The 18,494-nt window shown below is 35.9% G+C and overlaps 1 protein-coding gene across 1 annotated transcript in view; it reads right to left on the bottom strand.

Moving 5' to 3' along the window:
• Positions 1-18,494, bottom strand: part of STAM (signal transducing adaptor molecule) — a 66,104-nt gene that overhangs the window by 18,417 nt on the left and 29,193 nt on the right. Inside the window, exons 3-9 of the mRNA XM_060097793.1 lie at positions 14,286-14,361; positions 14,109-14,204; positions 12,500-12,646; positions 7,720-7,810; positions 5,743-5,935; positions 3,650-3,744; positions 217-305 (exon numbers count right to left, since the gene is read on the bottom strand). Of these exons, the coding sequence (XP_059953776.1) occupies positions 217-305; positions 3,650-3,744; positions 5,743-5,935; positions 7,720-7,810; positions 12,500-12,646; positions 14,109-14,204; positions 14,286-14,361 (787 nt within the window). The remainder of the gene's footprint in view (positions 1-216; positions 306-3,649; positions 3,745-5,742; positions 5,936-7,719; positions 7,811-12,499; positions 12,647-14,108; positions 14,205-14,285; positions 14,362-18,494) is intronic.

Genomic DNA, 18,494 nt, shown 5'->3' with positions numbered 1-18,494 from the left:
TTAAAATAATGAGGTACAACTATAAGTACTGACATGGTAAGAATGGGACTAGGGAGGAACTTTCCAGGGGAATCTTTGCTTCGTCTGTATTGTTTGAAGTTGTATAACAACAAAACACATGCATTAATCAAGTACTGATTTTTTTTAAATAAGAGAAGAAAACCATTGCAACTTCAGTAGTGAAAGCATGATGCTCTCAGGCAGGAAATCACTCACTTCATCAATGTAGGCTTGTTCCGGCTCTGGTTCTATCGTTTCTACCTGAACATCGTCACTAAATTGTACCGTCTTCTTCTCCGTTTTAACTGTAAAACATGTAACATTTATCGTTTCCTTATAAATTTAAAATTTTAGTTAAAAGCACTTTAAGGAGAGAACTTGGATTTTTCTTGTATTCCCTTCAATCTGAGAAACTCAGTTTAAGGGAAAATTCGGTTGCAGATTTAGGCAACCATGACAGAACATGACATTATGAAATTCTGTGAAGACTTCTTAATTTTTTCTTCTAAAGATTTTATGTTTTCCATAACAGATACTTCACTAAAAATAAGAACTATATTTCTGGAACAAAGATTAATCACCTATTACATATGAGAGTTTAGTAAACTGCTTAACAGAAAGCAAAGTTTTACAATGGCATAAGTGAATTCTGCTATTGAAAATAAATCCTCTTTTCAAATTACCAGTCCTTTCAAAGAAAAATCTCCCCTTTTCCACAGGCCACGCTCTTTCAATGTAATGAATTGGGAAGTTAGCTATATATTCCCCTCACGCCACTCAGTCTTTTTTTTTTTTTAACTAAGGGAATGACATCCAGGCCAGTGGAGAGCTTTACAAGTGGCCTTGGCAGGGATCTGAATTTTCCACTAAATCAGTCTGTATTTTTTAGTTACATTATTCTTGCAATTGAAAAGGTGGTTATTAAGGGATCTGCAAACCAGAAGCACGTATTTCTCCTGCTCAACAAAGCAATCTTTAAAAAGATTCAATGTAACATTAACCAGCAGATATAAGGTTATGATTAACATAGTAATTAATCTTACCCAAAGTAATACTGAGAAACACATCCAGCTTTAAAGGAATGAACTTCCTTTTTGGATTTTTTCATCCTGATATCAATGTAGTCAATCAGTATTCATAAAAATTAAGAATCAGGGGGATGGGAAAGGGGCAGAATTAAGGAAGGGAAATAATGTTAATTAAACTATTAAATATGCTTAATGGAATATTGCATTTCCCCCAATGAATCTCCAATACAATCCTATGAGATATGCCCATCTTGTAAATGAGGTTAGCAGTGGCTTAGAAAGATTAAAAACGCTTGCGTAGGAGAAAGCTAATAAATGGCAAAGCCTGGATTTGAATGCCAATCATTCTAGCTCTATTAGCCCACACTACTGGAATCTGGCCTGTGATTTTACTCTGAGAACAAGAAGTCATATCACTTATGTATTCTATGCTATAGAATATAAATGGAAAATAGTTTAATTTCCAATATAAGGAATATATTCATCCCACACAAGTCACCATAAAGTAAAATTCTACATACAAAACCAGTTTCAGCTGATTTCACTTTCCCATGGAAGAAAAGGAGCCATATGCTATACATATTTTTGCTTTTTATATCTTGAGCTATTAACAAGGAGAAAGCTGGGACAGCACTGCATTGGCTGCTGCCCATAAGAAAACACATGGTAGACTTCACATCCTAACAGCTGACCATGCACAAGTTTGCAGTGCTTTTTCTCTCAGGGACGAATACTATTACTTTGTATGTATGTGTATGTTTGTGTGTATAGTATGTGTATGTGTGTATAAATAATATTTTACACACACACACAGATGTGTTTATGCATATACATATATAAAGTACAGTGCTTGCACGAAATCTTACTGCCTCTCCAAAACGAAAACAAGCTAAGTAGGTCAGGCACTTCTAATGGACACATTCAGTGAAATGAGCTTCTGTTTCCTCATAAAGAACGATGCTACAGGGATCTTGCTAACACTCATTTTCCAAGCTTGAGAACTGTAACTGCACTGTATAAGCTCTGATGCTCTGGTTTCTCTTTTACATGGTCCAGAGTGAAACACATGAAAATAACTAGAATATTCATTTTAAGGCTACATTTCTAGGTAATGGGGAAAATAAGATGAGATGGCTACTTTATCTGAGATCTTGGATCTCCTCCTGGATGGAAGTCCAAGACAATTCCATCCTTTCCAACAGCTATTTCAAGATTAAAAAAAAAAAAAAAAACCCAAACCCCCAAATCAAGCAAAATCCCCCCCCACCATCAGCCCAGATTAAAAAGTTAGCACATTATGCACTGCCAACTAAACAAGGTTCCACAGGACGTTTTCTGAGTTTACCAAAGAGAACTTTATTAAAGGAATGGGTATCACAATCTGTCTCTATAAAAGTGACACAAGACATCCCAACAATAATTAGGAGAGGGCATTACTTTACCAAAGATCTGTAACATCTAGTCTGTTATTAAAGCCCTCTCTTGAAAGAGAAGCATTTTTATGTTTTCAAAGAAAAGTGTATCTTTACTGTTAATACACAGGCACTTACTCTTCATTTATTGTATAAACATTTATATAGTCTGTATTCTGGATAAGATTCAGTACCAAGAACTGTTGGAAATAAAAAGACAACTGAGACAAAGATCTTTTCTTAAAATTCCTGTAAACTAAAAATGACCAAAGCAGATCGTGATTTATAACTTTCTTTGATCTCTTCTACCTGGCATTATAGAAAGATGAAATATTTTGCCAAGATAACTGTAGCTTACCAACTTACATACAAAAAAACTCTTAAAATTCCAACCATTTCAGTCGCTACAGAAATCTTTCTAGATTAGAACATATTTCTGTTTCCTTAAAAAGAGGAAGGTTGTGACTTAATCTTGATGCCACAAACTCATCATTATGAAGATTCATTACAGTATTGCCTAGAAATACAGTGAACTGCCTACCAACATTTCGATAGACTATTGGCAGTTACATGTCCTGCAATGATTACGCCTGCCAGTAATATCACTTTTCCTCCTTCACCCCACTTTCTAGTCTGTTTCTCCTAGTCAGCAAAGGTTTGAAACTCAAAAAATTATTGACATGATTTGTTATGGCTCCTTCTGAATATCTGACATGGTGGCTTAGGAAAGCCATTAAGTTGCTAAGAGGCCACTGCTTCCAAATTTGGGGCTGGACACTAGTGAAATGAGCTAACCTTTAAATAGGAAGAACTCTCTATAAGGTTACACTGCATTTGTCACCCTTTGATCAACTGATGATACCAAAAATACATAATGCATAAATTCTATAACACTTCTTAATCTGCATTTTTACAATGACATATATATATATATACATACATACATATATATATGTGTATATATATATGTATATATATATGTTTTTTTTTTCCTTAAAGAAAAGTCCATAGTCTGTCTTAAGATAATCTTGGTAGACAGATGATTTCAATTCTTAGATGATTAGATGACTCCTCATAAATAATCTGACTGGGGAGCTGCATTTTTAATAAACACCTTGGAGGCACTAACTTTTGAGTCTCTGCTCCAGAAGGCTGAATTTTAGAGAGAATTGTGGATTATCTTACATTGACAGGCTGGAAAATACTTACTCATTTCTGGTTCAGCAGTGAGATCCGCAGTCACAAAATTAGAGGGGAATAACCCCATGCCTTGATGGGTTTCACCCTTCCACCAGTTGGGGTCACTAAGAGAAAAAAGAAAGAATGCTTTACTATAACAAAGAATTTTTATTTCTATGTATCTTTACCTTTTATAGTGTTTAACCTATATTATTACCAGATCTGAAGCTCACAACAGTCCAATGGAGGAAGTGAATGTATCATGATTACAAATTAGAGATGAGGCCTCAGAGAAGATAAGATACTATTAAACACACAGTTCTTTCTCATATTCTGGAAGGCTGGCGAACGCTTCGAGGATCTAGTACAAGGCTCTGAACTCTCTCCCTCAACCAGAGGTCCCCACACTTGAAAACTGTCAACTTCGAATGGTTCATAGGCTCCCACGTGAGAATCCTTTATAATAAGATAGATGGTAGGCTCTGAATCCAGACCTCCATTCCTAATCAGTGCTCTTTCTAGCACACATTAGGAAACTTTCCCCCCCACAAGAGAACACACATGACAGTAACACGATTTACAGCACAAAATGTTCACAAGGAACACACTCCCGGGTGCGCACCCATGCTAACCACTGGATCCCCAGCACCTAGGATAAGGAAAGCTAGCAAGTGCTCAATAAATACTTTTTGAATGAATGAATGATCAAGGTTTTGTGCAACTTCCAGCTAACCGGCTCAAACTTTACTTCATTTTCTTCCATTCAAGAAAACATATTAGTATGTAAGGGTGATACTATAAGAATAATCTTAAATGTATTTGAATTGATCTTTAAAAACCACATGCAGGGACTTCCCTGATGGCACAGTGGATAAGACTCCATGCTCCCAATGCAGGGGGCCCAGGTTCAATCCCTGGTCAGGGAACTAGATTCCACACGCATGCCACAACCAAGAGTTCACACACCGCAACTATGGAACCCATGTGCTGCAACTAAGAAGGCCTGGAGCCACAACTAAGGAGCCCAGGTGCTGCAACTAAGGAGCCAGTGAGCCACATTGAGGAGCCCACCTGCTGCAACTAAGACCCGGTGCGACCAAATAAATAAATCCATAAATATTAAAACGAAACAAACAAAAAAACCTAGTGCATTTATCTGACCTCAAAAATAAAGATTTAGGCTTCCCTGGTGGCGCAGCGGTTAAGAATCCACCTGCCAAGGCAGGGGAGACAGGTTCGAGCCCTGGTCTGGGAAGATCCCACATGCTGCAGAGCAACTAAGCCCGTGCGCCACAAGTACTGAGCCCGCGTGCCACAATTACTGAAGCCTGCGCACCTAGAGCCCGTGCTCCACAACAAGAGAAGCCACCGCAATGAGAAGCCCGCGTACTGCAACGAAGAGCAGTCCCTGCTCGCCACAACTAGAGAAAGCCCGCATGCAGCAACAAAGACCCAATGCAGCCAAAAATAAATAAATTAAATAAATTAAAATTTATTTAAAAAAAAAACTGCCAGGTCAGCTCTCCCTTTAAAAAAAATAAAGATTTAAAAAAAAAACACTTGCAAATTTTAGCACTTCATTATGAGTAATAATCATCAGTAACAACTAATTTTCAAGTAAACATAAAGCTGTAGTAAAAAAACAGATGCACTGTATCACCTCCCCTATGATATAATGTATATAACACCATGTAAAATGAATTTGTTCCACACTGATATACTATTCTGTGCAAATAAATTAATTCAATATATTATGTATTTCTTATAAATTCCATATATATACATATATATATATATATTTGGTGTATTTTCTAAAACCTTAACCTTTTTTTTTTTTTTTTACTAATTTAACAATCTATAAGATGGAACCAAAAATGAATAGAGTAAACTAGGCCTCCAAGACATATAAAACCCATTTAAATGATAGATGAGGAAAAATTAAGCTACAAAATACGAATCCAGACAGTATGACACAAGCAAAGCAACGGACTGTCCTACAGAAAAACTACCTGCGTCAGTATTTGATTTTATTACGTTTGATAAGGCATTCAGCAAGAATAATATGAAACACAGAATATGTTATATATTTTCAAATGAATGTTCAACTTAATAGTAACCATCACCTGTCATCAAGAACTGTAATAATTTCTCCAGCTTTAAAAGTAAGTTCGTTATCTTCAGCAGCTTCAAAGTCGTATATAGCGCGAACTTTCCGGCCTTCGTGTTGGTGGTTAGTTAAGAGATTAGATGTGCTTGGATACAAACTGGAAAGGGTGGTTGACTGCTGCCTTTGTTCCTTCAGCGACAACTCAATGGCTGGAAAATAATGGGTTTAAAAAGACCCAAAATGTTAATATACCCAGCAATCCTAAGAGGTACAAAAATATATCTGAAGGTAAAAAGTATTCTTTTTCTATCCTGATATAATATATTGAACAAAAATAATGTCATCAACTTTATTCATTCATTCACACTGAGAGCTTAAAAAATAAATAAACTAAAAAAAAAAAAAACTGAACAGCATGATGACTATTTTTACTGAACAGGTACAATTTTAAATATTCTGGGTAATAAAAAGATATAAACTCAAATCAATTTTGTTTAATTTAGCTGCAGATATTTTATATTTTCTTTCATCTTTTCAATGTATTTCTATAGCTTAAGTTTACCAAATAATAATCAAAATCACTTGGGAAGTCCAAAGTCCCAAGCTTGAGTCCTTCACTGGGGGCTTACTAAATAGGAGTCTCAAAGGTAGTATCTGAGAACCTACATTTTATTGTTCCAAAGGTCATTCTTAGGTAATCAGTCTAAGAACTGGAATTTGGAAATAACTACAGTAAAGTCTCACCTAACAAATCCCCCAAAATAGATTTCAAATGTGTCTGCTCTATCTCCTCCCCTAATGGAGGCCATCACCATGTGTCACACAGGCTCTGTAACATAATCTTAATAAATTGACTACCCTGCTTTCAGTGCAACACATAAGCCCGTCTTCCCTTCCATCTCTGTTCTAGATGAATAGAAGACCAGATGGGAAAATAAAACTTTAAAATTATCATAGAAAAATATCTTTCAGGATCCTGGGGGAGAGGAAAATATCTTAAGACATTAAAAAAAACCCCAAAATCATAAAAGAAAAGCAAAAATTTGGACTACATGAAAATTTAAAACTTGTTTAATAAAACATGCCATTATCAAAGTTTAAATTGTAAGCCAAAACCCAAGAGTAGATATATATAACAGATATAACAGGCAAAAGATTAATATCCAAAATAAAGATGTTCTATACATCATTATTAGAAAAAAATAGAGAGACAATCAGAACAGCTAATAAATGTACAAAAAAGGACTGAACCTCACTAGTGATCAAGAAAATAAAAATTAAAAACAATTAGGTATCATTTCAAACCCATCAGATTCACAAAAATTAAACTCTGACAATAGCAAATGTCATGAGACTAAAAAGAATAAGTGAATAATAAAAGCTTTCATACACTGCTGATGGAAAGGAAATACTGCAACTATTTAGCAAAGTTAAAGATGTACCTACTCCATAAGCCAACAATACCACAAAACAAAATCTCAAGGATACTCAGTGCAGCTTACTTGTTAATAGTAAAAAAAAATCAGAAAACCCAGCTGTCCATCAGTAGGAGGATAAATTACAGCAGATATTTATTAGTTCACTGGAATATTACACAGCAGTTAAAACAGATGAACTTGATATACATGTCTTATTACAAACGGATCTCAAACATATTGTTGCATGAAAAATCAAGTTGTAGATGATACCTAGAGTACACTATTTATGAAAAAGAATTTGTTGGACACAAAAAAGTATTTGGTATTGTTTATGGACACATAGATGGTGTAGTAAAAACATTATAGAAACATAGACTGAACGGACATACATGATAGCAGTTGCCTCGGAAGAGGAGAGGAAAAAAGTGACACTGAAGAGAGGAACAAAGGAGAACAAGTAGATTTCAACTTTGGCTGTGAACTCCTATTTCTTTTATTTTTAAATATCTTGGGGGAAAATAAACATCAAGTAAGAGACCTATCTTCTTTCCACGATCAGGGACTTAAAAATGTACCTTTCGCTAAATCTTCTTCTTCTTTTTTGTTAGCCACAGTACCAGGATCCTTGGCTACCAGAGCTGGGCTTGCTTTTGCTTGTTCTGCAGCCTAACACACAAAAAAGGAAAATGATATTTGAAAGTTGTTCTCAAATTTTCCTACCCCGAACTAATCTAAGAACTCACAAGACCCTTCCCATCAATCCACCACAGACTTCTGAACAAGAAAGAAATCTGAACCTGAGCATCTTCCTCAGGAGCCAGAGAACAGGTAGAACTGGAGAAGACAGACTGAGAGCGTTTGTTTTCTTAGGGTTAACGGCCTAGCCACACTCTCCCAGGTTTGTGTGAAGAGGTTAAACTAGAAGCAGACACTATGTAAACCAGAGAAGACAGACTAGAGGAGATTTCAACAAAATGGGGTTGAGAGTGGGAAGGAGATGACTACTTTAAAAACAAGCAGTTAAAAAAATTTTTAAATATCTATTCAAGAATTTTACTGTTTCCTTCCAGATCAAAAGTCAGGATGTTATCTTTAGGAATCCAGATTGATATACAGTAATACAAATGCTCATAAAATTATACTATCTTTGGGCTTCCCTGGTGGCACAGTGGTTGAGAGTCCACCTGCCGATGCAGCGGACGCGGGTTCGTGCCCCGGCCGGGAAGATCCCACATGCCGCGGAGCAGCTGGGCCCGTGAGCCATGGCCGCTGAGCCTGTGCGTCCGGAGCCTGTGCTCCGCAACGGGAGAGGCCGCAACAGTGAGAGGCCCGCGTACCGCAAAAAAAAAAAAAAAAAAAAAAAAATTATACTATTTTCTAAACCAAAATACTAGCAGTTAATTTTGACAATATATTACTGTCCCTCTTAAACATATTTTGTATATAAGGTAGTGTACAAGTAAATAAATACATACATTGATTCACACTTACAGAATTACAAGCTTCTAAAGTCTTAATGGCTACTGAGTTTTTGTGTGGCCATGGAGGCCAATCAGACTCCAGCCTCATTTTTCAACCATTCTATCAGTTACCAGAAATTGTTGGCACACACACACACGCGCGCGCGCTATGACACACGTTTGCTTCTACTCATGATGTCCTCCCCTCTGGCTCACTGTACTCCATCCACATTGTTTCCTAGTGAGATTCAACCCACCAGTCAGTGAACAGCTGAAAGTCACTTTCTCAGTGAAACGTTCCTAAACCCTCTCATTAAGCCTTCCCTCCTCTGTGCCCCTCTGGTAACACTTTTAAACAAGGTATTATATGCTTCAGGTAGTTAAGGACAGTTAAGGACGCAAGCTGGGGAATCAGGCTAATGGGGAGTCAGGCTAATGCGGTTCAAACCCCAGATGCACCACCTTCGAACGCATGAACCCTGAGCGCCTAAAAGCCTCCTTTTGCCTCAAGTTCCTCATCTACGAAATGAGGACAACAATGGCCCACACACCACAGGCCGTCGTGAGGATTAAATTCGCACACGTAGCTTCCAAAATCAGATGCAATGAGAGCCATTCAGAGTATATAACGTTGTCTCCTGGGCTTTAAAATGTATGCAGAGGTGATATACGCCATACATGTGGTAACTGCAGCACAAAGGATGCTGAAGTAGAGAGTAAATAAACTCTCTACAGTTGCAAGGCTTCTACATTTTACGTGAAATAATTCGCTATTAACTCAAAACAGACTGTGACAAGTTACAAATGTATACTAAATTCCCAAAGCCATCAATTAAGAAAAATGAAATTCTAAAAAATATTCAAATTACCAAATGCACAGCACTTAGATCACTGCCCAGTACATAGTAACAGGCAATAAATCTCAGCTCCTATTATAATTCTCTGCTTACATGTCTGTCTCCATAACCAGGCTGCATGTTCCTTGAGGGTATATGGGGCTAAATGTTACAAGAGATCATAAATGATTGTTGAGTAAATGAAAGGCAAAATATTCAACATTATAGTAAATACCGTGCTACAGTCTTCACTTAATATATTTATAACGTCAAACAAATACACAAGGCATTTATTTTTAGAAAAGCTGATTAGAAGAGAGCTTTTCTATTCAATGAAGAGAACTTCAAGCACTGTCAATCTGACCCACCTCTAGTTGTAATCTTCCTTAAATAAAAATGTTTTAATCATCATACACTTCTGAAAATTGAATGTATGCTTCATCAGAGGCAATCTTTATCATTATATATGAATTTTTTTTCACAATTTGTGAACTTCACAAAATAGACATATTGATCTTTTGTGGTCTGAGAAGGGATCTCTACTGGTCAAGAAGGAAGTGCAGAAACAAGCTATATTAAGCCCTACATTCCTGAACTGCTCTCTTTTCAAAGTTCCTTTCTATCATCAGGTTCCAAGTATAGCAACGCTACTTGTCTGATTAACCAGTCAAACACAGTAGCAGTGCCAGCATCACTTCGACCTCAGTGTCCAAAGTCAGTGCTAAGAGAACCACAGCAGCAAGAGTTAGGTGACTCAAGTATCACTTTTCTTAATATTTTTATATTATTTTCTTCTGTTCTTGGATGAAAAAATATACTTTAAAAAATTCTCGTTTCCAGAAACCTTTTTAAAAATATGCTAACAAAGGTCTAGTCTGATTAAAATGTAGTAACAGCTTAAGCAGCTAAGTGACTGTAAGATTTGGAGGGACTTCTGCAGTTGATCCCAGATGATAGATTTTTTTTTTAATTAAACGTGAAGCTCTTTACAAACATGGTTTTCAACGAAAACCTCTTCAGAAACTACTATTAAAAAAATCACCATTCTACCTCATCATAGGTTACTTTATACGCATTTTACATATTTCTTGTGGTTGAAAGACAGCAACTATAACAAAATGAGCTTTCACATATTTTATAAGATCTAGATGAAGAAAAGAAAAGTAACTCTTCACTTTACTATTGCTGATCTACACCCTGAGTCTTCTGAACCGGAGAGCAGTCTCACATCTACACCAGTTAGTACGTAAACGCTCTTGCCAGTGTTCACTCCACTTCTTGTCCTTCGAAGCCTAGTCCGGACAGACACATATCTACTAACCTCAATATCAAACGGAAGGCAGGATGGTGTAGTGGAAGGAACACTGGACTGAGAGTCAGGAGGCCTGTGTCCTAGTTCCAGCTCTGTCAACTACTAGCTGTGGCCCTGGGCAAGTCACTTAACCATTCTGGGTCTCAGTATCCTCATCTGTAAAATGAGGGGATTAGATTAGAGGATCACTGGAGTTGTTCCCACAACTATCTGAGATTCTAGGTTAACCAAACAAAGCTACGTATCAAACGGATCATTAACTCTTCTTCCTTCTCTTACAGGCACAAGTTGCTTTGTGGACTGAAATGCAGTTTTCACTTGCACTGAAAGCTGTCCTCAAGAGTAGTGCTGCTCAAAACAGGGGGTCTTGTTAAAATGGAGACAATGAATCCACTGCTTGGAGGCACATTTCCACCCGTGAATGAGATGTTACAGTTCTCAAAAGCTTCCAGGTGGTGATGATGATGGCCAACCAGCCACACTGTAAGTAACAAGCTCCAGAACAGGTTCTCAGAATACAGAACCTGACATTCCACTAAGCAACTACACTCTTTGGTTCTCCATAGTGAGTCTACTCTTCGATAATTAAACATTGCTTCTATTGTCAAGGATGTCTTATTATAAGATATCTTGGATTATTCTACATAAAATTATTCCTTAATTATACAGATTTAGAAATTATTCTGAGGTAGTAAAAATGAGCTATCAATTATGAATGACTACTTATCAAAGATGTAATTTATCATTGTAAAACTATTCATGAGCCAAATTTTTTCAAGTAAGAAGAAAAATATCCTCTCCTTCCTTTATCTCCAAAATATATTTCTAGGTTTTCACATCTCAAGAGTACCTAGATAAATTAGAAATGCCTTGGGAAGAAAGTCTAGATATGTCTGGATGAATCACTTCATAATTCCCTTGAAATGGTCAAAACGCTGAATGTGAGCCCTCTACAACTAAGAGTTTTCTGCTCATGCTTTCACATCACTCATTATATTCTACCCCAAGCCATACAGTGGGGAAAGACAGTGCAGTAAGTTACCACACACTTTAAGCCTACTTAGTTAGCTGGGCATCCTAAAGGATGGTTACTGGAATAGAAAAGGAATAAAAGAGATAATCTTCCATTTTTTTTCCTATATGACATAAATTAGAGATTGAGCTCATTACATAAATAATTTTTTTAAAGGCAAGTTAAGCCTTTCAGTCAATCATATTTATTAAGAAAAAGAAAGAAGACACTTATGTGCTGGTCAGCTCTTAAGGGGAACTTCTCTTCCCAATGACCCCCTTTTATCTCCCTACCATTTTTTAATACAGGTGCTCATAAATTTCATAATCCAAAGAACCTCTAAACACATCCTTAAATTTTAAGGAAACCTGATTTTTGAGCTGTCATTCTTTGTAGATAAAATTACAGCACGAAGAGCATTTAACAAGAATGTCAGTATCACCTAATAAAGCAATTTCATCTGTATTATTAAAATTATATTAAAAATTTTTTAATTGCAAAAAGGTTAAATGAATTCATTAATAAAGAAGGAGAAACAGTGGGGAAATAGAAGTTGGAACACATTAACATTCCACTATATTTTTCTGGCAACTTTATATGCAAGATTATTATTATTAACAAAAATTCCTCTGGAGTATTAAAAACTGGGTTTGGAGGAAGAAAAGAAAAACTCAAATAAACATGGTTACTTCAGAGAAATGAACTGTAGCACACACACAAATTTATATAAAATACCTGAGAGCCAATAGCTGGAAACGTAACACCTTGTTCCTTAAGGTTCTTAATCATTGCTGATATTAGACTAAGCTGTGGATCATTCTTAAATTCATCCGTCCATTCAACCATAAGAGCCTTTAATTTTTCACACACTTTAGGATGACCCTTAAAAATAGAGAAAAAAAATTAATAAAAAAGCACTAATTTCCTGGCAAATGATTCAATACAGATACCGTAAATATAAAACTTATAAAGTGTTGCAGATCTCTTTTTAAATCATAAATTATCCCTAGCTATAGATGACACATAAGAAAATACAGATGGTTACTAGAAATAAACTAGTTTTATTTCCACACTATGAAAAAAAATAGATGATACCATCATATACCTCATAACATATTAAAACATTAGATATATAGTAACTTATTCTGGAGGTCAGAAAGACAGGACTTTTCAGAGTATTTTGCAACTAAGCAAGTGCTGTCTATGAGGAAGACATAGAAAAGTTTGTTTTCTTTTTTGCAGACCAATGAAAAATAAGTTGGAAAGAGAGAATAAATAGTACAATTCCTTTATTCCTAATTCCTGACCTTTAATGTGCATGGCTGTGTTTTTACCCAGTTACTTAATTATCTGAGGCCTGGCATGAGGTCTACTATATGCCGATATTCCTGCAAACTTCATTTCTTCAAAATAACATTTCCCCCTTAAGTAGAAAACCAATATGTTCACTGTAAAATATTTGAAAAATAAAGAGTTCTTTCTCCTATACGCAACTGTTTGCTTTTTAAAGTTGTTCACATTACTAAATACCGAGTACAAATCTTCAATTAAGGAAAATATTACATTAGAATCTCTTCATAAACAGTTGTACATTTTGATGGACATTCAGGACATCAAAAGAATGGTAAATAATTAGCGCAAACTACCTAAATATAACTGAATAACTGAATAAAGCAGAACAGGAAAAAATTATCACATAACCATGTTCTAAAAGGAGGACAGAATTTTAAATTCTTATTTATGTACTATTTCCTACTAAAATCTGGAAATACTCATTTTTTCCAAAAAAACATGAAGCATTTTCCCTTTTAACACTTAAAACATTTTTATATATAATTATCCCCCCCAAAAAGGCCAGAAATAATTACCTTTAGAATGCATGAATTTTTACTGAGAAAACTCACATATTACTTAGTAAATTAAAATTTTTAAATTCCTTAAATTGCTGGATTTGAATTTTTAACTCTACATTCAGTTAAGTAGATGACCTCTGTGACTAAAAAAAAAAAATCGTTATAAAAACTGTGCCTAAAGTAAACTGGTATCTCTTAATCAGAGAAATACACATATTTTTCATCAGAAGAAAGGAATGGTGAAGAAAAGATGTTAAATATATTCTAATTTGGCTTGACCAAAACCAAATCTCCAAGTTATATAAATGTGTAGTCTCTTCAGCAAAACCTAACATGGACTTACACATGGGATAGACATAGCCTTGAAAGAGTTAAAAAAAAAAAAAAAGCACAGACTAGTCCTTTGTGATTTAAAATGTGAAGAACTGAACAATAAAATATATGAAGAAAGAAGACAGTGTTAATTCATTTCTAGAAATAATGTGCCTTACCTTGTTTAATACGTTGCTTACTTCACTAGCAAAATCTCTTGAACATACTTCTAAGTGAAAAATTTTGCCACAATTTGATACACACGCTCCTAGAAGCTAAAAGTATAAAACAGGGAGTTAAAAGGGCTCAATTTCGGTAGACAATTTTGTGGTAGATCTTGAAATGAAACCACTCACAGTCAGAGCCTGCATGGCAACATGAGGATCTTTATGGTTCACCCTCCTCATAATAGACCGAAGACAATCTTTAGGTCTAAAAAATGAGAAATGTAACAATTAGTAGTACATTCTACTTTTTTCCCCCTTAACTATAAAAGTCAATAGACTATGATACAAAAGGGAGAATATGGTAGAGAAGTTTAATTCTTCCTAATGACACAATTGAAAAACTGTACACTAAAAAGTTCCTTTAAATTTTTCAAACAAAATTAACAGGCTCTCTTCCTTAACGATCATAGATAAGGCATTTTGGGCTAATTCTAGATGGAAAGTTTTGAAAATAAAATGACAGACCAAGACTTCCACTTCCAGTCACGATGGAATAACTGGAACCAGACTTACACTCCTGTTGTAAATAATTAGAAAACTGGAAAAATATATTTAAAATACATTTGGCACATTAGGCCACAGGTAGCACTGAATGATGATCTCTAAGAAAGAACACAAATTAGATAAACAGACATCTGCCTCAACTTTCTACCCAGGGGCACTTTCCAGGTACCGAAATAGGCTTTCTGTCTAAAGGCAGTTTCTGGATCTCAGCACAGAGAAGCTGATCCCAGGAAGATGGTGGTGATCTCACTGAGTTGAGGGGACAGAAATCAGAATTCCGGCAGGCTGTGGGAGCTAGAATGTGCAGGACAGAGTCGAGGAGCTATATGAAGAAAGAGTGCTAGATACCTGCATGGGGTCCACTGAGGTCTGCTGCCCACCAGGCTGGACAAAAAGTGACTGAGAGCTCTACGCTGAAGGGTTCCCAAAGCTCACACAGCTGTCAGAGCTCATACCAAAGTGAACAGTCCTTGCAGCAGAGCATTTAGGCCTTGGTGATGCGGCTACACCATCCCAAAAGACTATCCTAAATCCATCCAATAACAACTTAAAAAACAAGCCACAGAAGAATAAAATTGATCCAGACGTAACCTCTAACAGAATCAAGTCCAATATTCTTTAACAGGAGTATGACAAAACCTGGCATTCAACAATATAAAATTCATAATACTAAGCATTCAATCAAAAATTACCAGATGTGACACGAAGCAGGAAGAAGTGACACTTAACTAGGAGAAAACTCAGTCAAATGAAAATGTGGAAATTATTTAATAAGCTATTTTAAGTATGTTCTAGGATGTACAAGGAATCATCAACATAGCAAAGGAAAGAAGTGGTATACAAAAAAGAACCCGATAAAACTTCCAGAGAAGAAAAATATATAAAATGAACTAATTAAATAATTAACTAATTGGATGAAATTAACCTGATAGAAATAGAAGGACTTATCTAATAAGGGATTAATATCCAGAATATATAAAGGGGTCCTACCTCTCAACAACAAAAAAATGATAATCCAATTCAAAAATGGGCCAAAGACTCAAACAGACATTTCTCCAAAGAAGATATATAAATGGCCAGAAAGCACATGAAAAACCACTCAGCATCATTAGGGAGCAGCACATGAAATCACAGTGAGACACAATTTCACATTAAAAAGGAAGAGGCAACCAGCTGGGGATGTGGGGAAATGGGAACCCTTATGCATAGCGGTGCCCACCGCGATGCGAAACGAAACAACATAGCCACTGTGGACAAGTCTGACAGCTTCTCACAAAGTCAGACATAAAACTGCCCTGTGACCCAGGAACTCCACCACTATGTGCTGAATACGCACATAAAAGAACTGAAAGCAGGGACTGAAGCAGACATCTGTACATCTATGCTCAGAGCAGCATTATTCACAACAGCCAAATCTCCACCAGCAGATGAACGGATAAACAAAATACAATGGAATACTATTCAGCCTAAAAGAACGAAATTCTGACACATGCTACATGGGTGGACCTTGAAGACATACTTAGTGAAATAAGCCAGACACAAAAGGAGAAATATTATATGGCTCCACTTATACGTGGTACTCAAAACAGGCAAATTCATGGAGATACAAAGTAGAATAGAAGTCACCAGTGGCTAAGAGAAGGGGGAAGTGGACAGTTACTATTTAACTGCATACATACAGAGCTTCCATTTGGGATGGAAGTTACGGAAATGGACAGTTGGACACACACAAACAAAAGAAAAAACAGTATCAAGTGATCTGAACAACACTGAGTCCTGGGAAAATTGGCCAGTAACAATAATTGTCCTAAAAAATTTCTTTAAGAATTGAAAATGCAATTACTAATGATAAACAGAAAAAAGTCATTTTTAATAGGGAGATATTAGAATAAAAAATAAAATTTCTGTTTCTAAGGCTGTTTCACTGCCTGTTGGGAAGCCTTCCACCTAAAGAGCATGGAAAAAAGAGGGGGAAAAATTGTATTTATGGGATACCTATTATATGTCAAGCAGTCAACTCATGATTCTGCAGCTCTTATTCTACTGATTTTGTATTAAAAGTATCTAAAAGCAGCATCATTAGACTGAAGAAATAATATAACATTATTTAGATTTTTCCTTTTTTACAGTTGGACTTATTTTAGGAGCCAGAATCTGTGACCTCATGCTAATTTTTGCAGTTGTGAAAAGCATGTTGACAAACACAAAATTATCATTTCAAAGCACTGGCAGAGGCCAAATTATCTAAATACCAAAATTAAAATCATTTAAAAATAATGATCCAAAGATGATTCAGCTCAGTGAATAAAACATTTTAGAAAATAATCCTCAATACTTGCTTTACCACCAAATTTTAAATGAAATTTCTGACGTATTGTTCATAAACCACACTTTTTTTTTTTTTTTTAAAGAAAGAAGTCTAAACTGTGGTGACTTTTGGAAAAGAGGATGGAGAAAGAGGCTTTGAAATGGAACTTTTTACTTTTTATTTCACTCATTTCTATACTGTTGAAATGTTTAACCACAGCCAATTTTAAAAACCAAGGCAAGGACATGTCTGGAACCAAAGCAAAGTTGGCTATTGCATCCATAAAAAGGATAATGCCCAAAAAAGCCAACTAGAATGTTTATAAGTCCTGACGAACACTTTATGTATGCCAACAAAGCAATATCTTTTTAGGTATAATAAGCTAAAAAAAAAATCCCTTCAGAACTGTGTATAAAACTGGCACTATTAAACAACAGAAGTGACCCACAAAAATCTAATATTTAACGACCTCATTCTGTTCCGTGTTTTTTTCAATTCAGCTTTTCAGTATTTCCACAAAACGATAAGTAAAATACAGAAGTGAAAGTATATTTATATACATTTCATTATAAATCTTACAATTCAACAAAAAATTATAGCTAAAATATTCTTTTTAAAAAGGTTTAAGAGTTATAATTGAATTTAAAGTAGGTGTCCTATGGCTATTATCCTCTCAATGACAATGAAAATGGACTACAAATATAGTGTCTGTATAATTTATCATCTATACGAGTACCCCTTTGAGAGTGAAAGGGGGTACTAACCAGGCGTAATACAAGAACAGCAGGCACAGAGTGAAACTATCCAAGAGAAATGGGATGCATGATCACCCCAGCCAAAACTATGTTCATCCAAACATTATCTTTTTATGCATAGATCTTGGACACATACTTCATACACGAGCGAGAAAAAAAGGCAGTACTTCTGTCTAGTTGTGGCTTCTACTGTCTTTTCCTTGAATCCTAGACCAGACAAGAAAACAGGCTTTTCATGAATGGACACAGCTGACTCGGCACATGTCAGCTCTGATGAACTAAAGCATCAAAGTCAGTTTCATTATTCACAACATTACTCCAGGCCACCTCAATACACTGTACTGTGGGCTTCCACGAAAAGAAAGCTTTAGGAGGGGGCTCTTCTCCACTAGACCCTCTCACTCCAGCTCCCCTCTCTCCACACCACTCTCCCTCTTTCAGGTTCTATGTCTTCAACATGGCCGATGCTCAAGAAGAAGTCATTGAGCTAAATGGGAAAGACACGAATTTTCACTGTTGTACAATAATTAGTATTTAGAATAACTGAATAATCGTCATTATAAAGCTCTATTTGTTACCAACTTCTGCATCTTCCGCTGAGTTTGCTTTCTATGTGGAAAATGTACACGCACTCGCAAAATCTATTTCTGAAAAATTATGTGAGGAGGGGAAAATGCACAGTAAGTAGTGCTGGGAGGAGCACAGGATGTGAGGAAAGGGGCTGTTGATACATACTAATGAAGCATTTTGTAAAATTACCTGCTAAGATAA

The sequence above is a fragment of the Mesoplodon densirostris genome, chromosome 4 (genome assembly GCF_025265405.1).
Source record: "Mesoplodon densirostris isolate mMesDen1 chromosome 4, mMesDen1 primary haplotype, whole genome shotgun sequence".
Lineage (NCBI taxonomy): Eukaryota > Metazoa > Chordata > Mammalia > Artiodactyla > Ziphiidae > Mesoplodon > Mesoplodon densirostris.
Note: the sequence above shows the minus strand (reverse complement) of the source record. Positions and strands in the feature narration are given on the sequence as shown.